The sequence below is a fragment of the Rhincodon typus genome, chromosome 40 (assembly GCF_021869965.1).
Source record: "Rhincodon typus isolate 14 chromosome 40, sRhiTyp1.1, whole genome shotgun sequence".
NCBI lineage: Eukaryota > Metazoa > Chordata > Chondrichthyes > Orectolobiformes > Rhincodontidae > Rhincodon > Rhincodon typus.
In genome coordinates, this window is record NC_063371.1 from 14,351,138 (window position 1) to 14,374,529 (window position 23,392).

Consider the following 23,392-nt stretch of genomic DNA (forward strand, 5'->3'; position numbering starts at 1 on the left):
AGAGCCTTTGTTAACTCATCCAGGGATAATGGCTGGTCCAGCCTCCCCAGTGTGCTGTTGTCTAAGGTCTCCATGATAGAGGGCAGGACCAACTGGGAGGCCGCACTGGTCGTGGTCTTTATATCATACAGTCTGGCATAAAAAGATTTGCTGATTGTCAGGATGTCAGACGAAGATGCCACAGAATGAGGGGTGTGGTTTTAAGAAAAAGCAAGGAATGTCGCTTGGCTCATGGTCACAAGGTCACAACTCAAAGCCAGCATGAAGTAAACCTAGCAAGGACCTGACGTAATTATCTTAGCATGTAGGGAGCGAAAGGAAGGTGGTCAAGGAACTGTTGACATAGTTGTGGTTTTGTGCAGGATCAGGATGGAAGATAGTCCCAAAGGATTTTAAGTGTGACTAAGGGACCAGAACAAGATGTCCACTGGAAAATCAAAGCTCCATTTCAAGGATGCTTGTAGGTGTGACATGAAAGTGCTAAACATTGATTTTCAAACTAGCCAACAACAGAGTGAAAATGGCAACATCATCTGTCGGCAGTGTGTGCATCATGGTGGTCAGTGGCTACAACTGTTTGACATCAGACACTAATACTCTAAACAACAATCCACAATGGCATCTGACATCCACTTCAAGTGCAGCACTTGTAGTCAAACCTGCCACTCACAGATTGGCATCTTCAGCCCTCAGCAAAATGCTCCCTGTTAATGAGGAGTCTGGGAGACGGGTCATCTCATTTCTTTCAAAGTTGGAATCATATTGGCAATTTCTGTGCCTGACATTTGTGGGCAGACCCATAGAAGTGCAAATACCACTAAGACGATGCTCGCCACAGTTCATCAGACACAACATAGTTACTGAAAAGCAATTATACTGCACAGAATATAGTCACTACACTGCAATTACACAACGCATATTACTCGGTCAATGGACCTCAATTATCCAATGTAACATTTGCGGGAGACACAAACCAATTTAAAGCAAATAGATTTGAGTTCGAGTCAATAACGCTGGGAATGAGTATCTGAAGTGAAAAAGTTAAAGACAAAAATTGAGTATAGTGTTCGAAAGTGAAGTTGGTCATTTGTATTCTTGCTCAATGCAGTTCCTCACTTGGCTCCATTTCACTAGCCCTGCTGAGCAGCCTATCAGCACTTTGATTAACATCAGAAAGGAACCCTTACACCATGAGAAGTTGTCAGCAAGCCTCAGTTACAAAACGATTACATTATAGATTTATTTTCTCATGAGTAAAACACAGCTTCATCTTCTGTCATTTCTATCATATCGTGCGTGACCCTCAACACAAGCAGAGCATATGCACCTCCCACTCAAACTCCAAAGCTAATTATTCTCAATGCACAGAACACCCACAGCTTTTCTGTTCAAGAAGTTTATTGATGTCTGGTAGTTTATGACAATTTGTTTTCTGTATTCACTGCTGACATGGAAGACCCTCACATTAACTTCCATTTTGAGATTATGTGATCAAACCAAACGGTGATTTACTTGGGCAACAGTACCAGGAAACAAAGAATTTCCAATTCTCAAACTTAAACTGTATCCAAATTTTTTTTTCCATCACAAACATATTTTAGAATTCTCTTCAGAAATAAGATAATCTAGACTTGTTTTTGTATAATTGCTTGTTGCATCTCTCTATAATCCTCCAACAACACTTTATGGACAACATTTGAGCAAAGCTAGATCCCATATATCAACAATTTGATCAGAAATACAATGTATTTTCAAAGTGCTTTTAATTGAGGGATAAATATTGGCTGGGATGTCGGAGAACACTCCCCTCGTCTCCCATGGAATCACTTGTGTCCACCTTTTAGGCTAGTTTGGACTCTGGGATTGACACCTCATCTGAACCATACTATCTCCAACAGTGCAGCGCTCCGTCAGCGCTACATTTATCTTGCATAATATGCGCAAGTCTATGGAGTACGATCTTGAATTTACCTGACTTAGAGGTAAGTGCCCTTTGCTAATCCAAGATTCAGCAACATTATCTCACAACTGATCAATGCATGTTCAAGAAATAAAGAAGAAAGGAGATAACACAGTGTGGAGCTGGAGGAACACAGCAGGCCAGGCAGTATCAGAGGAGCAGGAAAGCTGACGCTTCGGATTGAGACCTTCTTCAGAAAAGGACTTAGATTTATATGTCACCTTCCATGACCACAGGATGTTGAAATTGCTTTACGTCAATGAAGCATTTTTGAAGTGTGGTCACCATTGTAATGTAGGAAACACAGCAATGAATTGGCACATGCCAAACTCCCTCACGCTGATCAAATTATTTTTGTGATGTGGATTGAAGACTAAATATTGGCCAAGGGTGAAGTTACAATTTGGCCTTTTAGCCTGCTCTGCCATTTCATAAAAGCATGGACGATCCGATTGTATCCTTAACTCCATATATCTACTACACCTGATTATCTCTTATTCAACTTCTCGCTCAAAAATTATCAAAGACATGGTTCCTGCTGCCTTTTGAGGAAGCGAATTTAAAAGACTCAAGATTTTCTGAGAGAAAAAAACTTCTCATCTCTATATTAAATGGACAACCCTTTATTTTTGTACGGTGATCCCGAGTTCTGGATTCTCTGACAAGAGGAAACATCCTTTCTACACTCACCTTGTCAAGATCCCTCCTGATCTTATATGTTTCAGTCAAGTCACCCCTTACTCTGCTCAGCAGGGCCAAGCTTATCCAATCTTTCCTCATAATTCCAGGTATTCATCTACTGAACCTCCTCTGAATTGCTTCTCATGCATTTACACTCTTCCTTAAATAAGAGAACCGATACTGTATGTGATATTCTAGATGCGGTCTAACAAGTGCCTTGTATAACTGAAGAACAACCTTCCTACTTTGAAATTAACGCAAAGAATACCAGAGAAACTCAGCAGGTCTGGTTGCATCTGTGAAGCGAGAAACAGAGTTAAATGTTTCAAGCCTGGTATAATTCTTCTTCAGAACATGCTGGGTTTCTCCAGCATTCTCTGTGTTTGTTTCAGATTTCAGACTCTGCAGTATTTTGCTTTTATTCAACTCCCTACTTTTGTATTTGAACCCCCTCACAATAAACAATAATTTCTATTAGCTTTCCTCATTACATGCTGTACTTGTGTACCACTCTTTTGTGATTCATGCACTGGGATACCCTGATCTCTCACCATCTCTCTGTGAATCTGTTAGGATAAATGTTTTTTATTCTTCCTGGCAAAATAGAGAATTACACATTTTTCCACATTATAATCCATTTGCCAGATTGCCTACTTAGTAAATTTATCTGTATTACTTTGCAGCTTTCTTAGGCTTCACAACTTAGTTTCCCACCTATTTTTATGTCATGAGTAAGTTTAATCACCATATCCTCTGTCCTTTCATTGAAGTAATGTGTATAAATTCATAAAGGTTCTTGTGCCAGCATTGATCCCTGCTCCTGTAATTTGTTACATCCATTTACATCTCTTTGTTTCTTGTAGCTGGCCAATCTTCTATCCCTACCAATATATACTCTTGTACCATGGGTCTTTATTTTTTACAACAAGCCTTGCTGAAACACTTCATGAAATACTTCTGGAAATCGAAGTACAATACATCTGCCAGTTTCCCTTTATCCACAGTACATGTCACTGCCTCAAAGAACTCCGATATTTTGGTCAAATATCATTTCCCTTTCACAAAACTACATTGACACTGCCTTTACCTTTCTAAGTGGCCTGTTATAATGTCTTTGATAACACCTCTAACATTTTGCCTCTGACAGAAGATAAGCTAACTGGCCTGCTTTTGTTGTCTTTACTTTGCAAATAAAGATGTTGCATTCAGTATCTTCCAATCTAATTTAAACTTCTCCAAATCTACTAAATTTTGGAAAACCAAAACCAATGCATCAACAATCTCACTGGCCACTTCTCTTAAGATCCAAGGATGAAGGCCATCAGGACCCAAGGTCATGTGAGCCTGCAACTCCAACACTTTGCTCAGTACCAGTTCCCTGGTGATTGCAATATTCTTCAGTTCCTCCCTCCCTTTAATTTCATGATTCCCAGCTATCTCTGGGGTATTGCTTGTATTTTCTGCAGTAAAGTCTGATACAAAATACCTATTCAATTCATCAGCCATCTCCTAATCTTCCACGATTATTTCCTCAGACTCACTGTCAGTCTGACCAAAGTTCATGTTGTCAATGCATTTCCATCTTTATAGCGATAGAAATATCGAAACAGCTTGCAAGAATTTCAATGTTAGCTTTCTCTTGTAATCTAATTTTTCCCTCCTTATTTATCTCTCAGCCATTCTTTGCTGTTTTTTTAACATTGTGCCACCCATCTTTGTACAATAATATGCTTTCTCTTTTACTTTGCTGTTTTCGTTAACCGTGGATCATGGGTCGTCTTGGAATTTCTCTTTCTCATTGGAATGAATCTATTCTGTGTATTCTGAACTATAACTTTATATGTGTGCTATTGTCTCTCTATTGACCTATTCTGTAGTCTAATTTGCCAGTTCACTTCGGCTCGCTCTGTTCCTTGTCCTCTGACAATGCATTGCTCCCTCAGCACTGACACTATAAAACTGCATTCTCTCAGTCACTGATTGGCTTTCTGATTGGCTCTCTGATCACAATGCTTTCTCAGCACTGGTCCTCCAACAATGCAATCCAACCCCCTGCGTACTGACTTCCTGACTTCTCAGCACTCCCTTTGTTCTGTACCAAAATATCAGACTCGATTTTTATGTTTAATTTTTTGAGTGTACCACAATGAAATGAAGCTGTGCATCAGGCATTGCATACCACCCAAGACAAACTTATATCCTTGAATGTTTAAAGTACTCATATTACTTTCTGTAATTGGTAGCACCTTTCTGTACAGTATAGTTCTTCATACAGGGGCTGATGCCTAAATTAACAGAATGTCATTTTTTGGTTCATGTTTCCAAATTATAGTAACAAAAGAAATTTCACCCATTACACTTCTTTCAAATAGGTGAGTGAATCAGTAATTGAGTTTTTTTGTGACTTTATGTATTAATTTAATTCTGTCTGCCATGAAGTGTTCCTTTAATGCAGATTTGCAATAAATGTAGCAGTTCTTTGATTAACATTCCAAACATGTATCTAGGGACCAGGAAAATCATAAAAGATGTAATTATATGGAATAATTTCTCTACTTTATTATCAGTGTCATAATTGGCCCTTTCATCATTTAGTTCACTTTCATTCAGCTTTCTATGTAGTTTTTATTGGTCTAAATGAAATCATTATAATTTCTCAACTGGTTTCATCCAGTTAAAGTTGACTGGGTAGAAAAGACAATAGCTAGCGAGAGGTAAGATGTGAATATGAAAATCAATGACAAATGATCCAACTATACAACTAACTGCTGACAGAATGGAAAATTCACGGAGCTTTACTTTTGACATTCTGGTCTGGAAAGGCTGACTCAATGATGAAAATTCAATGGCCTTTCAAAGGTTTAATACCAAGGTCTCTCTTTCTCTCCCACTCTGCACAATTTCCATCACGCCACAAATGGCAGTCACGCCATTAGCTACCCAGTTTCTAAACTCTGGAATTCCTGCAGAAGAAACCTGAAACTTTAAGATTGTTTCTCTGTACGCAGATGTTTTCAGACCTCCTGATTTATTTTTTCCGGCACTACTTGTTTACATTTCAGATCTACACAGTCTGCAATAGTTTGCTTTTATTATCACTCTGGAATTCCCTCCTTAAACCTCTCCACATTCATGTAACACTTTCCGACTTTAAAATGCTGCCAAAAACCAACTTCAAATTTGCTTTATATGCTGAAGTGTCTCATTTTGTCTGATAACCCTCCTGGAAATTGTCTTGGGATGGTTTACTACACTAAAAACTTCCTATAAAAAGCACTCTGTTGAGAGACGTCCGAATGGGCCTTTCACATGTTCCAATAACTTTCCGATTAGATCTTTGATATGAGAATAAGGAAACAACCTTGCACAAGAGGAAAGCTTGACTTGCCGAAAGAACTATTCATGATTAATATTGACAATGATCTACACAGGCTCAGATTTGGGGAAGCCTAATGCACCCAGATTGTTTCTATTCCAATTTAGAAACAAAAGTCAGTAATATGTTCCAACAAATTAGTCATTGTGTGTATTAAATATAAAACCTGATGTGACTTGAATCTTGAGGTTCCCAATACTGATGGAGAGAAAACTGAGGTAAGGATTAAAGAATCATCCATATGCCACACTTTGCCATACTCTTTCCCAAATGCGTTGAAAATATTTTCCTTTCAAATTACTTATTCAATGTCCTTCAGAAAGCCACTGCTGAATTTACTTTTACCACCCTGTTTTGACAATAAAGATTATACAGTTGTTCAGAATCCTCAGAATAACCAGGAAATGGTAGCCCTCAGTCATATTTCTAAGATTGGCAAAACCCTGGAAGAAGCTGTAGGAATACAAGCTCAGCAGAGGCAGCTAGCTGAATATGATAACTTGGGAGAATTTAGGGGAGAATTGGAGAGCAATTTGAGGAGAATTTCATTGAGACCAGATATGGTGTGATTGCATCTGGCCCTTGGCTTTGCTGTGTTTGGAATATACGATGTATCCTCTTGTTTGAAGCATTTAGCCTTCTGCTGAAATGATGTATTAAATGGAAGAAATGACTGGTGATGAATTGTTACTCAAGATTGTTCAGTAAATTCAAATATTGCTGTCCCATATATTTTCCACTGCAGCATCTGGAAGCATGACTACTGTTGTATAACATTCAAAATAATCAAATTCTATTCTGATTACATAGGATTACAAGATTTGCAGTGGTAACTTAGAGATTTCATGGTGGAATTTGGTGCATTTGAATTTAAACTCTCGTGGCTTTCAGTCTACCACTGGGTGTTTATCCTCAGATAAATCCCACACTCACTCCCCTCTTTCAGAAGAGGAAATATTTTCAAACAAGATGAAAGAAATGTAACTTTCTTTACCTGAACTGATTGCAGCAAGTCTGAATATGTCGGACAAGCGTGAGCTAATCGGCTCGTAGGGAGAGTTTTCATATAGGTCATTACCTGCAAAAAATTAGGGTTGGCACAGTGATTAGAACAGTCAGCAAATACAAGGGATTCAGTTCTGTTCCATTGCTGCAATTCGACTCTTGGGGGAGAAAGTAAATTGACTGTGCAAAGCTCTTTGAAGCTTTTTACTGTTAAAGATCTAACCCAGAATACACACAAGTTATTTCATGAATTACATTGGGAGATGTTTTGTTTCTCATGTACTTCACCATAACTACATACCAGTCCTGATCTCCTACTTTGAAATCAGATGTATTTGGATTTGGCTCCACGAGCTATGTAGGCTTAAGGCCACGTTAGTATATTCCCTTTAAGTCCAGACAACTCGCTGGTTTAACCTATTTATGTGTTAATGGTTTGTATGTTTAGAAAGGGATGTCTCAGAACTATGTCCTCACTGGTGAGTGCATCCTGAATTAGAACACTGTCACAACTTGAGCAATCTCCAGGTAGAGTCATAGATATAACAGGTGTGGATTGAAGCTTTACCTGGGGACAAGAGCAGACCATTTATCCCCTGGAATCCATTTCACCATTCAGTGAGATTATGGCTTGTATTTTTCAGATTTGTTCTTAAGATTTGAGCATCACTGACCATGCCAGCATTTGTCAACCATGCTTAATTACCTTTGAGAATTTGATGCGCTGCTGCGGTCCACATACACTCAACATTGAAGGAACAGCAATATTGCTTCAGGTCAGGATGGTGTTTGGCTTTGAGGGGAACTTCCAAGTGGTGGAGTTCCCATGTATCTGCTGCCCTTGTCCTTCCAGATGAAAGGTCAGTCAAAGATGCCCTTGTGAGTCCTTGCAGTGTATTTTGTGCAGGGGACATGCTGCTGCCACTATGGACCGTTGGTGGAAGTGGTGAGGTGTGGTCATGGAAAGTAACAGATAGGGTACTAATTAATGCTTGTCTTATGTTTTCTTCCATAAATCTGCATTGACATAAAATTTGATGAGATGATTTTCCAAACCAAAATCTGTCAGTTAAGAATTGGCCAATACATTGCACTATTTGAACAGAATTGAATTTCTTGGAGGCATTTGGAACTCAGTTTCCTGCGATGCCCTAGAACGTTAATGCTTAACAAGCTATTGATTTGAGAAATGAAATGGCTGTTGGATCGCATGAAAATTTTGCTGAATGCACACATTGCACATGACTGCATCTGAAGATATTGTGAATTGGCCCAACATCTTTACATTTCTCTCCATTGTCTTTGAGGACAAATGTGTCAAAGTGAAACTGAGTTTTCTGCTCAATGAGTTCCATGATTACAATGAATAGCTTTCTCCTAATGATGGCAAGGATCCCGTACGTGTAAACTAGAAGCTGTGCTGATCAATTCAACAGGTAATATTGTTCTGGCTCACGTTTTAAGGAGTAGAGGTTGGGGATTAGGAATTGGAGAATAAACTATGAGGGCAGGCAACAAGCTGTATGAAATAGTGGGTAGGGTATTAAACTTTGTGGCATGACTTTTTCCACCAAAATATCCATTCTCATTTGCTGACAAATATTTTAATGATCTTCGTAAAGACCAATAATGTGTTCATTTTTTATTTCAAATCCAAAACCCCAGACATGTACGAAAAGTCTGAAGCCACAGGATTCACAGTTTGATTCAAGTGAACATTACTGAACAAAAATCAAAGAATTTGAATGTGAATAACCACACTCTATCTTAAATTGTCAGATACATTCAAAATATCAAAAGTACAATGAACACAGATACTTATGCTTCGCACCAAACTTCTTAAATCAACATTCCTTTTACAGTATATCTTTTTGATTTAGATCCCAAATAAATCCAAATCAGATATGATCAGTAATTGGAAGAGCCACTTGGTGTGAGGACTGTTTCAAAAATTTCTATGCGGGTTGAGATTACTTCTGCTGTGATTGTCATCTCCTCCAATTGTCTTAAGGTTGTATGCTCCCTGTTAGCACACATGTTGCTCATACTTTTAAAATGTTGCCACATCTGATCAGAATTCTCCTGATTCCATCTTGTTTAACTTTAATCTGTCGCATCAAGAAACACTCTCTCCCCTCATTTGGCTATCTCAAGTTCAACTCTGTGTTCACAGTCCTCCAGTTAACAAGAGTTTTAAACCTCTTGTCGCCAACACTTGGAAATTCAAATGGACTCTGCAAAAAAGAGGCATTGTCTGTTTTGCTGCCGGGTTGTTCTCAATTAAAACCCAAATTGCCTGAACACAGCAACACTTCAAGGGGCCTACTCACCACAAAACTATCCTTTTTTTCTTGTTTCTTTCCTCGACAGTGTAGTCACATGCTGGTTTGCAAGAAACAAGATTTACCAGAAAGTGCCTCTCAGAGAAACTTAATTTTTAAAGGGGCCAGTACCTTTACATTTTCCCCAAAGCCAATGACCATCATAAAATCATGGTAAGAATTTGTTACTGAAATTTACAGGCAGAGATCCAAAACATCTCCTGGTCTGCATCTGTCACAAGCACACTTACAAGGCTGCTTTTATAACTGGCTTATCACTTGACATTTCAACATTGTGTAAAGAGATGCAGTCACTCTTGGCACATTCTTGCATCTTGGCATTGAACTGATGTGACTTGCAAGAGCTTCAAAATCAGTGAACCATGGGTGAAATATGGACAGTCTTTCTTAAATTTGCTTGCCTTAAGAAATTCATCACCATCTTCCACCTGCTGCACAGTGGCATGAAAAATGTGATCATGACCAATGGACCCCACCACAGCTCCAATATATGTGCAAAGTCTAGCAAAGATGCATCATCACATCAATACTCTTCTCCATCTTTCTTGCCACAATATTGTTATGCTGACAGTCTTGCTGGATATGTCAAATCCCAGAGTGAAATCTAGCTTAATAGATCATATTGGTTTATTTTGATTCTGGATTTAACAAGATAGTCTCTCACTAAAACAAAAATACGCAATATTGCACGGTTGTCGCAGAGTCATAGAGTTGTACAGCATGGAAACAGACCCCTTGGTCCAACTCGTCCACGCCAACCTGATATCCTAAATTAATCTAGTCCCATTTGCCAGAATTTAGCCCATAGCCCTCTAAAGTTTTCCTATTCATGTACCCATCCAATGCCTTTTCAATGTTGGAATTGTACCAGCCCTGCTTCACTTCCTTTGGCAGCTCATTCCATACACCAAATATTTTACTCGGAATTCTATACCAAGGCACCCTGAATAGAGATGGCTCATTGAATACTATGTAGAAGTCACTCACTGAGATAATGCACATTTTTCAAAGAGTGCGGCTGAGAGAAAGTTAAGGATTTATCTGTTGTAGAAATACTTAGAAATTAATCATGAAATCACTTCAGACATAAAACCTATATCCCACGAGTTCAATATTCAAATGTCCAAACTCAAAAATAGATGATCTTAAAATATATGTAAGTCACACACTTAACATCACAATACTCTTGTCTTATTCTTAATATGGTATGGAGCTAATCTACAAACGAGCGTGAAAATTAAACCTGTGTTGCCTTCAGTTCACAACCCAAGACCATCCCAAGTTTGTCGTGTGCAGATGACACTTGTGTTAGCAGACATTCAGAGGTCACAGTCCATACTATCATCCATACTATAGTCAGAGAGGCTTATAAGAGAATGGACCTTAGGGTAAACATTACCAGCAATGTCTTCACAGAATGCTGCAAGTCTACTGGTGGAATAAGTGATCCAATATCAAGCTAACATTGACAGACTGGTTATGATCTGTCAGATGCATTGGGGAGGTCCAACTTCCCCAGGCCCAAATAATTCCAAAGCCTTCCAAAACCAGCTCTCTGCTCCAAGTTACATAACAACAAGGGCTTACCGGGGGGGCAGAATAAACACTTCAAGGACATCTTCAAATCCTGTTGATAAATTGAAATATCCTCAGAGATACATAAATCTGACTGTGGAGACTGCCTAATTTTGAGAAATATCTGCGAAGGAGCCAACAATTTCAAGTGTCTCCAATAAGACCACATTTTGAACAAGCACAAGCAATGGAACAAGTGTGCGAAAACCTGAGCACCCCACCCACTAGTTTCAGTAACACCATTTGTGCTAACTGTGGCAGGGTATACAGATCCAGCAGTGGACTATTGAATCACCTCAGGTTCCACAACACTGGAAGGAAGTCATCCTTGATTCCAAGGGATTGCCCAAGAGGAAAAATTGGACAGAAGTATTACATAGAAATTATCATCGTAAACCTAATGTATTTGTGAAATCAGTTTGGAGAGCAACTTGGTGGAGTGGTACCGTCGTGTCATGACGACATTACCAAAGTAGAAATGCACTAAAACATGAGTTCAAACTGCACCGCAGCTGAGAATTTCAGTTTAGCTGTTAGAAGTGTCAGCATCAAAGCTGATCATAGGACAAGAGACTATAAATCTGTTTGGATAAAATGCAACTTACTAATAACTATTTAGGAAAGGAACCCTTACCCTGTCAGCCTGTTATTTCTTAAATCGGTCAAAGAAAATTTAAAATCATTGTTTTGGTACACATGCCAGCTCTCTACCTGCTACTCCACATCCATAAACTCCTACTCTCAAGAAGACAAAAAGTGCTGGAGAAATTCAGCAGATATGGCAACATCTGTGAAGAGAGATAGAGTTGATGTTTCAAATCATATTAAAGTCAAAATATTAACTATATCTCTGTCCACCAATCCTGCCAGACCTGCTCAGTTTCTGCAGCACTCTGTTTTTATTTAAGATCTCCAACATCTATACTACTTTGCTTTTATTCCTGACCTCATAGTTTGTTTCCCCACTTCCCTACCTTTTACTTACACTGATTGCTATTGACCAACTTCCATCATTCCTGCACTGTATCCTATACCTGTGACTTGCATTGCCGGTTGATATCCGAAAATCCTCTCTCCTGTCAATATTACATACCAACTATCTCAAGCCCCTCAATGCAAAATTGATAACACCTGCTCCACCCTACTCCCTATATATTTTATCTCAAACCATATGTGCTGACTTGGCCCCAATTTCCAACATGAGCTCACCATGCAAAACCCTTTACTTATGCATTTCAACAATGGCCCCTAAATCTGAATTTGTGTCCCCAACCCCCTATCTCAACTCCCATCCCAGTCTCCCTATCTCCACTGCACCTCTCTTCTCTGTCACATATTTCCATCTCTTGTCCATGGTCCATCCCATACCTTTGTTCTCTCAAATCACATCACAAAATTTCAGGCACCTGGCTGCAACTTGCCTGTTCTGGATCTTTGAAAGTGAAAACAAATACATCCCGATCTCTGTCATCCTCAATCGCTGACTTTCATTTCCTCTATCCCTACCCAATATCTACTTGCCACTCTCACTGCCATGGTATACCCTGATTCCATAAACTTTGTCTCCTAGCCCCTTGCTTTTAACATCGAGCAGATACGAAGCAGGGATCTTTCTATATGATTTTTGACTCCAGTACTACATTTATTAAGTGGCTTCCGACATGGCATCATCAAGCCTCTCATTTGTATCACCACCTTATTGGGGCACCTCATGATGAACAATAAATATTCACTTTGCCAACTCACATGTTAAGAATGAATTAAATAAGAAGGGCTCTGATGTACATCAATACATAAAACAAAACCAATACCAACCTTTTATGAAAAAAACGTGATCTGATGACCTAAAGAGGCAACATGGGCGCATGAAAACATTCTGACGAAATTACAAAACTCTCTACCGAAGTGCATCATGAAATCATCGTTCCATGGATAAAACGTTACTTTTGATTGATGATAACACTGGAATTAAATGGATTAATAATACATGATTGAATTAACACATCCCTGATGGCATCACCCATTTTAAATGTTAATGTCTTCCACATGTAAAATTCAAGCTTTCAGATTTAAAAAGGAGATGTTGTAAAAATTGGAGCAAAAATCTCCAGATTTGCAATAATCCTCTGGTGTCATTAAGGGAAACATGTTAGCCCAGTTTAAATCTAGTCTGAATCTCAAGTAAGGTAACAAGATCGCTGTAATGATCTGATTTCACATCTTCAGGCAAAAAAAAAATCACCCATATTGCACTCGATGTTCAGGCAACCGAGACCATGTTGCTGATGTCTCCAATATCCTGTCTGGGTGGGCAACACTCCAAGTTCATTACCCAGCTTTGGAAAACAATCCCTCACATCCCTATCCAACTGATTTTGACTCTTATTCACCCAGTTTGTGAACAACAGACCTGGAGTCAATTGTGACACACTTCTCCATTTAGTTAGTGAGTTACTCATTTCAAATCAACATCTCCCAGCCCCAACAATCAGAATTTTTGACTGTGTTTGTATATAGTGTTATTTTTTAATCAAATTGTTCAGGGATATTGTAGCACACTTCTGGATTAGGTGGGATTTGAACCTAGGCCTCTTGGTTCAGAAGTAGGGACATTACCACTGCACCACAAGAGTGTTTGTGTGGATGGGATTCAAGTGAATGCCTACTACTTTTATGCAATTAAACCCAACTCACATACAATTAATAACTTTCTCTGTTTGGGATCCAAGGAGATTTTCATTAAGGGCTGTTAATCTTGCATCAACATAGAACTGTGGATGCTGGAGATCTGAAACAAAACTGCTGGAGAAACACACCATGTCTGGCAGCATCTGTGGAGAGAAAATAGTTAAATTTTTGAGCCTAGTGCTGCACTCTCCGGGTTGCCATCCTTCTGAGGAGACATTAACCAACACTCCTGACTGATTATTGTACAACGAAATTGGTATTCTGCACAGACAAAATATAATCGTCCAAACGCCTCCTTCACTTGAACTTGTTTCATTCTCATTCAGCATGTAGCTGGTGGCTGAAAATTGGAAACTTATTAGCCGAACGTTAATAATTGAATAGCTTCCCAGCTAGAAGATTAGTGAAACTGCACTGGGAAAAATGAAAATAGAGAAATGTTAAAAATATAATTTTATGTTTTTACTAAAAATTAAATCCAGCAATCATTGCTAATACTAATTTAAATTACGAAGGATGAAGGCACTAACTGCTTTTTTCCACAATTGGTTTTGTCCCTGGCGTACTCAACTGAACAACCTTCAGCACTGCTACTCTGCACAATTGCAGAGGGGGATGGGTGGTAATAACCTGTCATGTTCATTCTTTCTCAGGCGTGTTCTTACTCGACCTCTCCAATGAAGCACTTAATCGTTTCTTGGTGCCTCATTGCATAATTGCTTTGCTCTGTGAACACATTCACCCAAGAATCAGAAGGGTTTAACCACATTCTTTAATCTGAATGCGTAAAGTTAGCATGAAGATACAGCAAGCAATTGGGAAGACAAATGATATGTTACCCTTTCCTGCAAAGATGGACCAGTTGAAACCCAATGGTGAGGGAATCTTACTGCAATTATATAGGCCTTTACTGAGATCAAACCTGGAGTACTATGTACAATTTTGGGTCCTTGAAAAAAGTATAGATATATGAGGGGTTGCAACAAGTTGACTTCATGGATGTAAAGGGTGTCCTATGAAGAAAACATGACTATGTCTATGGTCTGTAGCATTTAGAAAAATGAGACCTAATCTCAGAGGGCAATCCAAAACTGTTAACAGGCATGACAGGTTAGATGCTGAGCAGCTGTTTCCACTGGTCAAAGAGTTGCAAGCTAAGCTGTATAGTCTTAGGGTAAGGTGTCGGCCGGTCAGGTCTGTGATAAGAAGGAATTTCTTTCCTTAAAGGCTTGCAAATCTTCAGAAGTCGCTTCCCAAAGAGTGTTGTAGATGCTGAATTGTTGAGCATATTTAAAACTGGAATTGATAGATTTTTCTTTCTATGCAGAATGTACAGGAGAGTGGAGTTGAGTTGGATCAGCCAAGCTCACATTGAATGGCAGCCTAGTTCAAGAGGTCAAATTGCCTGCCCCTGTTCTTATTTCTTGTGTTCTTCTGTAACTGACTCCCTCGTACATTGTGATAGGAGCATCAAAGTATAATTTGAACTGGACATGAAGCCACAGAGCCTGCCTGATGAGGGTGATGTAAAAGATCTGATGACATTCTTGGAAAAGGAGGACGAGGAGTGCATTAATGATTTGGTCAACTTTCCTGCCTCACAGAGTGGAACCTGCGGTGTGTGGCAGTTGCATAAATACGGGAGTGAGGTGAAGTTGGAGTGGGAGGTTTTTCTTCTGTCTTATTTCTTAACTACTTTCACAGATCAGTCGGGGCAGGAGCAGATCAAGGCCCAAGAGCTCGGAGATTATTACAGGATTAAAGGGGAAGCACCAGGAATAAGTAAAAGTCAAAGAATAAAAGAAGAGATTAATTTAAGGTAAAGGGAATTTCTTTTAAATTAAGCAATTAGAAAAGTTAGCAAGTAAGTCGAAGACATGGCAGGTGGGATCAGCCAAGTGGAATGTGTGACTGTCATATGTGAGAAGTAATGGACCTGAAATGATGACCATGTGTGCAGGAAGTGCTCCCACCTGCAGAAACTTGAACTTGAGTCGTGGCTCAAGACACTGTGACAGATTTGCAAGGCTGAGAGTTATATGGATAGCATGTTTAGAGAGGTGGTCACACCATAGCTCAGGACTGGATGAAAGAAGGGAATGGATGACTATCAACAGTCAAAGAGAATCACGTGGGTAGTGCAGGAGTTCTCTGGAGTCCCTCTCACAAATCGGTTCTCCATTTTGGAAGCTGGTGAGAGCGTTGGTTCCTCAAGGAAGTGCAGACAGAGGCAAGCTTCTGACACCTCAAGCAGCCTGAGTGTATAGGTCAGAAGGAAGAAGGAAGCAGGAGCAATAGTGATTGGGAGTTCATCAGGCTTTTCTGTGGCCACAGCTATGACTCCAGGATGGTGTGTTGCCTCCCTTACGCAGTTTCAGGAATGTCATTGAGAGGGTACAGGGCATCCTGAAGGGAGCAGGTGACAAGACAGAGGTCATGCTATACATTGGGACCAACTATATAGGCAGAACGAGGGATGAAGCCTTGCATCAAAGAATTTAGGAATTGAGGCAGTAAAATAAAGAGCAGGACATTAAACATTGTATTCTCTGGATTATACCTGGTACCACGTGCTAGGGAGTACAGAAATAGGAGAACAGGGCAGATGGATGCATAGCTCAAAAGTTGATGCAGGATGGAGGGTTTTAGATTACTGGATCACTGGAACTGTTGCTGGGAAAGGTGGGACTTGTACAAATGGAACAGTCTACACCTGAACCAGAAGGTGACCATCATCCTTGCAGGTGGATTTTCTAATTCTGCTGCGAGGGAATTAAAATAGTTTGGCAGGAGAAGAGGACATGGAGTGTTTGTCCAATCGAGATACGGTGTACTTTAGTGAAGGAACCAAGGACAAGGCAGTTCAGTTGAGTTTCAAGGGAGCAAGCCGAAGCTGATGGCCTCTTCTTTAATGGTACATTATAAGTAAGACAGATGAGTTAAGGGTGTTATGGAGTGACACATGGAATTGCGATGTTGTTGCCCACACAGATATGAGATTGAGGGTGGGGCAGGACTGGCAACTCAACATTCCAGGATATAGGATCTTCAGGCAGGACAGGGGAGAATGTAAAAGAGAAAGCAGTATCGAGTCAGTTACTACCTGAAAGGGGACAGTATCTTGGAAGGCTTTGAGAGTAGAGTTTAGGAATAAAAAGGGGGCAGCCACAATGTTGGAAGTGTATTGTAGGCCCCCAAGCAGGCAGTAGAGAAGCAGCTTTGCAGACAATTCATAGAGGTTGTAAAAACAACCATAGGGTAATTATATTAGAACAGTACAGCACAGTGCAGGTCCTTCGGCCCACGATGTTAGGGGATTTCATCTTCCCCATCATTAATTGGGATAAAAATAGCGTAAAAGGTTTAAAGGGGACGGATTTCTTGAGAAATGTATTCAGAAGATCTTTATATGTCAACATGTAGAAAGTCCAACAAGGGACAGTGCAGTGGTGGACCTAACTGTGGGGATTGAAGCCAGTATTGGAGGTGGTAGTAGGGGAGCATTTTAGTAATAATGACCACAACACTGTACTTTTTAAATTTGTTTTGGATAGAAAAAAGATGGTCTATATTTTGGATTGGGGGAAGGCAGATTTTATTGAAATAAGGCGGGATCTGACCAAAGTAACTGTGAACAGCTTCCTGTGGGTAAATCTACAGCAGAAAAATTGTTGGTGGGGGGCATTCAAAGTGGAATTGGTGAGAGTACAGGCCCAACATGTTCCCTTTGGGGTGAAATGTCGGAGCAACAAGCCCAGAGAATCCTAGATTGTCAGGGAATATTCAGTACTCGATAAAAGGGGGAAAAAAGGCTTTTAACAGGCTCAATGAAGCACACTTAACAACATAGAATGTTCTAAGGCACTTCACTGATGCATTATCTCGCAACTTTTGACATCGAGCCACATTTATAGAAAATATCAAGACAGATGACAAAGGCTTGGCTGCCAATGGTATTGCAGTTGAAATTGTGCAAGAAGCCAGAATTGGAGGAAAGTAAAAATGACTGAGATTTTGTGGAGCTGAGGCATGTAGTCAGGCATGGAAAGGGTGATTTTGCTGAGCCATTAAGTACATCATTTCATTTAGTCATTTTGGATTGCAATGGGCTGATATAGTTTTGCCATTTTTTTGAAAAAACATTCAGTAATGATGGTAAAACGTCCATGATTACTGTGCTTGAAATCGAAAGACTTGTGTGAAAAAATAAACTGCATGGTCGTGCTCGATGAACTGCATTGACTGATTATTTAAACAATCTGTTGATGAAGATTTTATTTCACAATGGTGCATCAATGAACACTTTGAAATAAATTTAGACAATTGCTAAATTATTTGGAGCTAAGTGAATGAGCATAGGCCGACTGGAAAACATTTTTAAAGGTCTAGGCACTGCCACTTGTGCCATCATTTTAAGTTTTGAGCAGCAGCAGGGTGCAAACTAGTTTAAGTGCAGGAAAATCAGAATTACCAACGATTTTCGTCGGGACAGAATGATTATAATTGCCTTGTAACTGTTTTCAATGAGGTTAATAGTGTGAAAATCCCAGGAATGAATGGAGTGACAGAATTCATGGCGTAAGTTGCTGACTGTACCATTTCCTTGCTTTTGTTCTGTTCAACTCACTGATCATGTATTTTTGGAGGTATGTGCCCAAACTGACATACATAACATGACCCCATGAATAATAAAAAAAAGGGAGGAAGGAATAGACCAGGAAATTACAGGCCAGTCAGTCTAACCTCGGAGTGGGGAAATTATAAGCGAGAATTTTGACGGACAGAATATATCTGTACTTGGAAATGTGTAGATTAATCAGGGATAGTCAGAATTAACCTGTTAAAAGAAGGTCATGTTTGACAAATTGATCAAATATTTTGAGAAGTAGCCAGGAGCGTTGGTGAAGGTCATGAATTTGATGTGGTCAACATGAACTTCAGTAAGGTTTTTGATCAGGTCCCACATGGCCGGTTGGTCTAGAAAGTAAGATGTCAATGAGATCCAAAGTGAAGTGACACAATGGATCCAAAATTGTCCAAGAGGTAGGAAGTTCATTTCCAGAGGGTTCTGTAGGGCTCTGCATGAAGCCCCTTGCTGTTTACGGTGTACATTACTGACTTGGACTTAAACAGTAAGGGGTATGATCAAGAAGGTGACAGGAAAATAACCAGGGTTGTAAATAGTGAGGATAGCCATAAACTGCAGGAGGAGATCAAAGGACTGGTCAGCTGGGCATAGCAATGGAACATGGAATTCAAGCCAGAAAAGTATGAGGTTATGCACTTGGGGAAAGCTAACAATATGAATGGTTGGCTTCTAGAAAGTACTGAAGATCAGAGGAATCCTGATCCACAGATCCTGAAGGTAACAGGATAGGTAGATAAAATGATTAAGAAGGCACATGAGATACATGCCTTTATTAGCGGAGACTGAGAATACAACAGCGAGGAGGTTATGATGGACTGTGTAATCATACTTATACTGGGTTAAATTATGCCACAGCTGGAGCACTGCATGCAGTTCTGGTCACCACATTATAGGAAGGGTGAAAGGGAATTTACTAGGACTTTGGAGGCTGGAGGTTCTGAAATATGAGGAAATATTGGATAAACTCTGGTTGTTTTCCCTGGAGCAGTGAAGATTGAGAGGGAACCTGACAGAGATGTATGAGATTATGAGGCACAAAGGTAAGGTGGATGGTAGAGATGGAGTCAATAACAAGGGAGTATAGATTTCAGGAAAGAGCTAGAAGGCTCAGAGAAGAGCTCAGGAGAATTTGTTTTCACTCAGAGGGTGATGGGAATCTGGAACTCACTGCCTCAAAGGGAGGTTGAGTCTGAAACTCTCATAACATTTAAGCAGAACGCAGATAATCATTTTCATTGCCATAGCCTCCAGGGATGTAGGCCAAAAGCTAGAAAATGAGATGAATTTATCATATCTTTGTTGGCTGATATGGACACGCTGGGCTGAATAATTTCTTTTTGTGCTGCAAACTTCTGTGAGTCTCTGTGAATAATCCAAAGGAGAAGTCGCTAATTTTGAGATATGACATCCTCTTAAAAAGAGCAAATGGAGATCACAACAATTGAGCTAATCTTCCTGGAACCTAGCTGTAATGAGATGAGAAATTTTTGCTTTCCTCCATTCCTCAAGCTGGTTGTTGATGTTGTTCTGCCAGAAATTACCTGGATAGTCACCCATTTTCCTGTAAAGATTCTTGATTGTATTCTCTTCAGTTGAGGTGTCATTTTGAAATTTAATTCCCGGAATTTCTTGCTTAATAAGGAGACCTGTTCACCCATCACCTGCTATGTTTGTTGACCAAACAGCAATCACTCCATTTTAAAATTCACATCCACACTTTCACATTCCTTCATGGACTTTCACCTCCTCATATGTCTAACCTATACTATAATTACATCCTGTAATTGCTATAAAGTGTAACTTGTAACATGGTTCTTTCTTTCTACCTTGTTCTTAAGATTACGTACGTAGATACTTGTACCTAAGATGGCACCTTATTTGGCAAAATGAGACCCTTTTCACTCTATGCCTATACTTTTGTACTTGAGTACATGTGACAGTAAGATCAAGATCAAATTCAAACCATCTGATATCTCTGCGTTCCTCCAGTTCTGGCCTCCTGAGAATCCCTCATTTTGTCCACTGTCTCACTGGAGGCCATGTCCTCAGCTGCCTGAACCCTAAGCTCTCGAATTCAATGCCAAAGCTCCCTGCTCTCCTCTCGGTCCCTCTTTTCTTCTTTGGAGAATTAGTTGTGAGGAGTTGAAACTGATTAGCAACTTATTAGCCATGTCTTTAACAATACTTCTGTGGGCAATCAGCTCTGGAATGGACCTGAGCCCGAACCTTCTGATTCAAACCCAGGGTGGCTCCTAACTAAGCTATAAAGTCTCCTCAGTTTCCGCACTTGTTCTTTGAATGTGGGAAATGCAGGTTACTTCCTGATCATTCTTAGCCATTCTACCTGTAATCTTTCTTACAATTACATTGCCACAAAGATACAAAGAGTCCACCAATTTCTTTTCCTCAGGGCCATCAATCTCCAGTGTGAGCGAACATGTTGAACCTTCAGAAACAACAATTTGGGACAAAATTGATTGTCACTTGGACACAGAGATTGCAGAAGGTTGTCAGACTGGAAGAGATTAAATAGATAAGGAGGTAAGAAGAGCTTTGAAAGAGTGGATGCAAATTTTAAAATGAAGTGATTGCTGTTAAAGAAAACTGGTGTGGATTTGTGAGGGGTGGTCATGTTGGCTGATAAGCTGAAGTTTTTTGATGATTTAACAGAAATTATTCATGAGGCTATTACTGTTAATGCGATGTACATCAACTTCCATTAGGCATTTTAAAAAGTGCTGCACAACAGACTTATGAGCAAGTTTACAGCTTATAGAATAAAAGGGACAGTAACCAGTTGGGTGACAGGAGCATGGAGAGAAAAGACTAGAGATTGACAAAAACAGAAATTGCTGGAGAAACTTAATGGATCTGGCAGCATCTGTGGAGATAAAGCAAAGTTAACATTTCAAGTCCATTGAGAACTTCTGCATACTCAAAACATTTCAGATGTGAAAGGTTGCTGCAACTCCTTGGATGACTATATCTTTTCTGTTCAGATCCCTGATCTACATCTGGGATAGTAGGAACTGCCGATGCTGGCGTTTGAGGTAACAAGGTGTGGAGCTGGATGAACACAGCAGGCCAGGCAGCATCAGCGGGGCAGGAAAGCTGACGTTTCAGGTCTGGACCCTTCTTCAGAAATGGGGGAGGGGAAGTGGGCTCTGAAATAAATAGAGGAAGGGGGAAGCGATGAGAGAAGGTGGATAGTGGAGCAGATAGGTGGAGAGAAGACGGACAGGTCAAGGAGGCGGGGATGAAGCTAGTAGAGGTGAGTGTAGGTAGGAAGTGGGGGTGGGGGTTGGTCAGTGAGGTGGGAGGAGCGGACAGGTGGGAGAGAAGACGGACAGCTCAAGGAGGCAGGGACGAGAGCGGGGGCTGGTCTTGGGATAAGGTTGGGGGTGGGGAGATTTTGAAGCTCGTAAAATCCACATTGAGACCATTGGGTTGTCGGGTTCCAAGAAGGAATATGAGGTGCTGGTTTCGTTGTGACACTGGAGGAGGCCCAGGATGGACACATGGTCCAGGGAGTGGGAGGGAGAATTGAAGTGGTTCGCAACTGGGAGATGTTGTCGTTTATCGCGAACAGAGCGTAGACGCTCCACAAAGCGGTCTCCGAGCCTCCACTTGGTCTCCCCAATGTAGAGGAGGCCACATCGGGAACAGTGGACACAATCGACCACATTAGCGGATGTGCAGGTGAACATCGTTTAATGTGGAAGGTTTTCTTGGGGCCTGGGACGGAGGTGTAGGGGCAGGCGTAGCACCTCCTGCAGTTGCAGGGAAAGGTGCCAGGGGAGGTGGGGCTAGTGGGGAGTGTGGAGCGGACGAGGGAGTCGCGGAGAAAGCAGTCCCTCCGGAAGGCAGATAAGGGTCGGGAGGGAAATATATCCTTCGTAGTGGGGTCAGATTGCAGGTGGATTACAGGGAGCAGGTGTGAGGGCTGAGGTGCGGGAAACACAAGAGATGCAGTTGAGGGCGTTTTCGAACACTGTAGGGGAGATATCGCGGTCCTTGAAAAATGAGAACATCTGGGATGCCCGGGAGTGGAACACCTCATCTTGGGAGCAGATGTGGCAGAGGCAGAGGAATTGAGAATAAGGGATCGCATCCTTGCAGGAAGGTGGGTGAGAGGAGGTGTAGTCTAGGTAGCTGTGGGAGTCAGTGGGCTTGAAATAGATATCAGTTTCCAGGTGGTTACCGGAGATGGAGACAGAGAGGTCCAGGAAGAAGAGAGAGGTATCAGAGATGGTCCAAGTGAACTTAAGGTTGGGGTGGAAGGTATTAGAAAAGTAGATGAACTGTTCAAGCTCCTTGTGGGAGCATGAGGTGGCGCCGATACAGTCATTGACGTAATGGAGGAAGAGGTGGGGCATAGTGCCAGTGTAGCTGCGGATTTACAAGCTTCAAAATTTCCGCATCCCACGATGGGACAGCTCCTTATTATACACATCTTGATAGTACTGTAGGCATAAATGTAGTATCAGCTTCTGTATTGTATCAGTAAAAAGGAAGCTGAGTTTTCAGCTTGTTGCCCATCAGCAATTTTGTTTGGAGTTGAGTGAAGGTATAATTTAACAGTGCGAATAAGTATTCTTCTTCAAGAGCAATTTAACTGTCCTGACCCATACTCAGCTTCCCCATTTGTTTGTGAGCTGTGACATTTTCAAATCCAGAACTGACCACAAATTGCATGAAGCACTCACTCAGCAAACTGTGACCTGTAGTCCAAAACACCATATCAAGGGTGGCAAATATTGCAAATATCTCACCTAAGACACAGTTGATGGCATAAAAAGTTGTGGTGTGCATATCGGTAACTTCTATCCATTAGGAGAAATAAACAATGTCAATGAGTTAAGACCTTCCATGGAAAAAAACAAATAGATCTGTGCCCGCACCTTTGCATTGTTTGGAGGCAATATGTTGGTGCATCAACAGTTCTCATTACTGTGGCATGTGGATGGCACAAGTCTTGTAATTTGTGATGAGATCTTCAATGTCTTTGGACATCCCAAACCAGCATATTACTGAAGGAGATAACAAAGTGTAGAGCTGGATGAACACAGCAGGCCAAGCAGCATCAGAGGAGCAGGAAGGCCGACGTTTCAGGCCTA

General features: G+C 40.7%; 1 protein-coding gene across 3 annotated transcripts in view; it reads right to left on the reverse strand.

Annotated features, from left to right (window-relative positions):
• Positions 1 to 23,392, reverse strand: part of LOC109923544 (GDNF family receptor alpha-2-like) — a 274,157-nt gene that overhangs the window by 224,345 nt on the left and 26,420 nt on the right. For all 3 annotated transcript variants that reach the window (XM_048618662.1, XM_048618664.1, XM_048618661.1), the window contains exon 3: positions 7,012 to 7,095. In XM_048618662.1, coding sequence (XP_048474619.1) covers positions 7,012 to 7,095 — 84 coding nt within the window. The remainder of the gene's footprint in view (positions 1 to 7,011; positions 7,096 to 23,392) is intronic.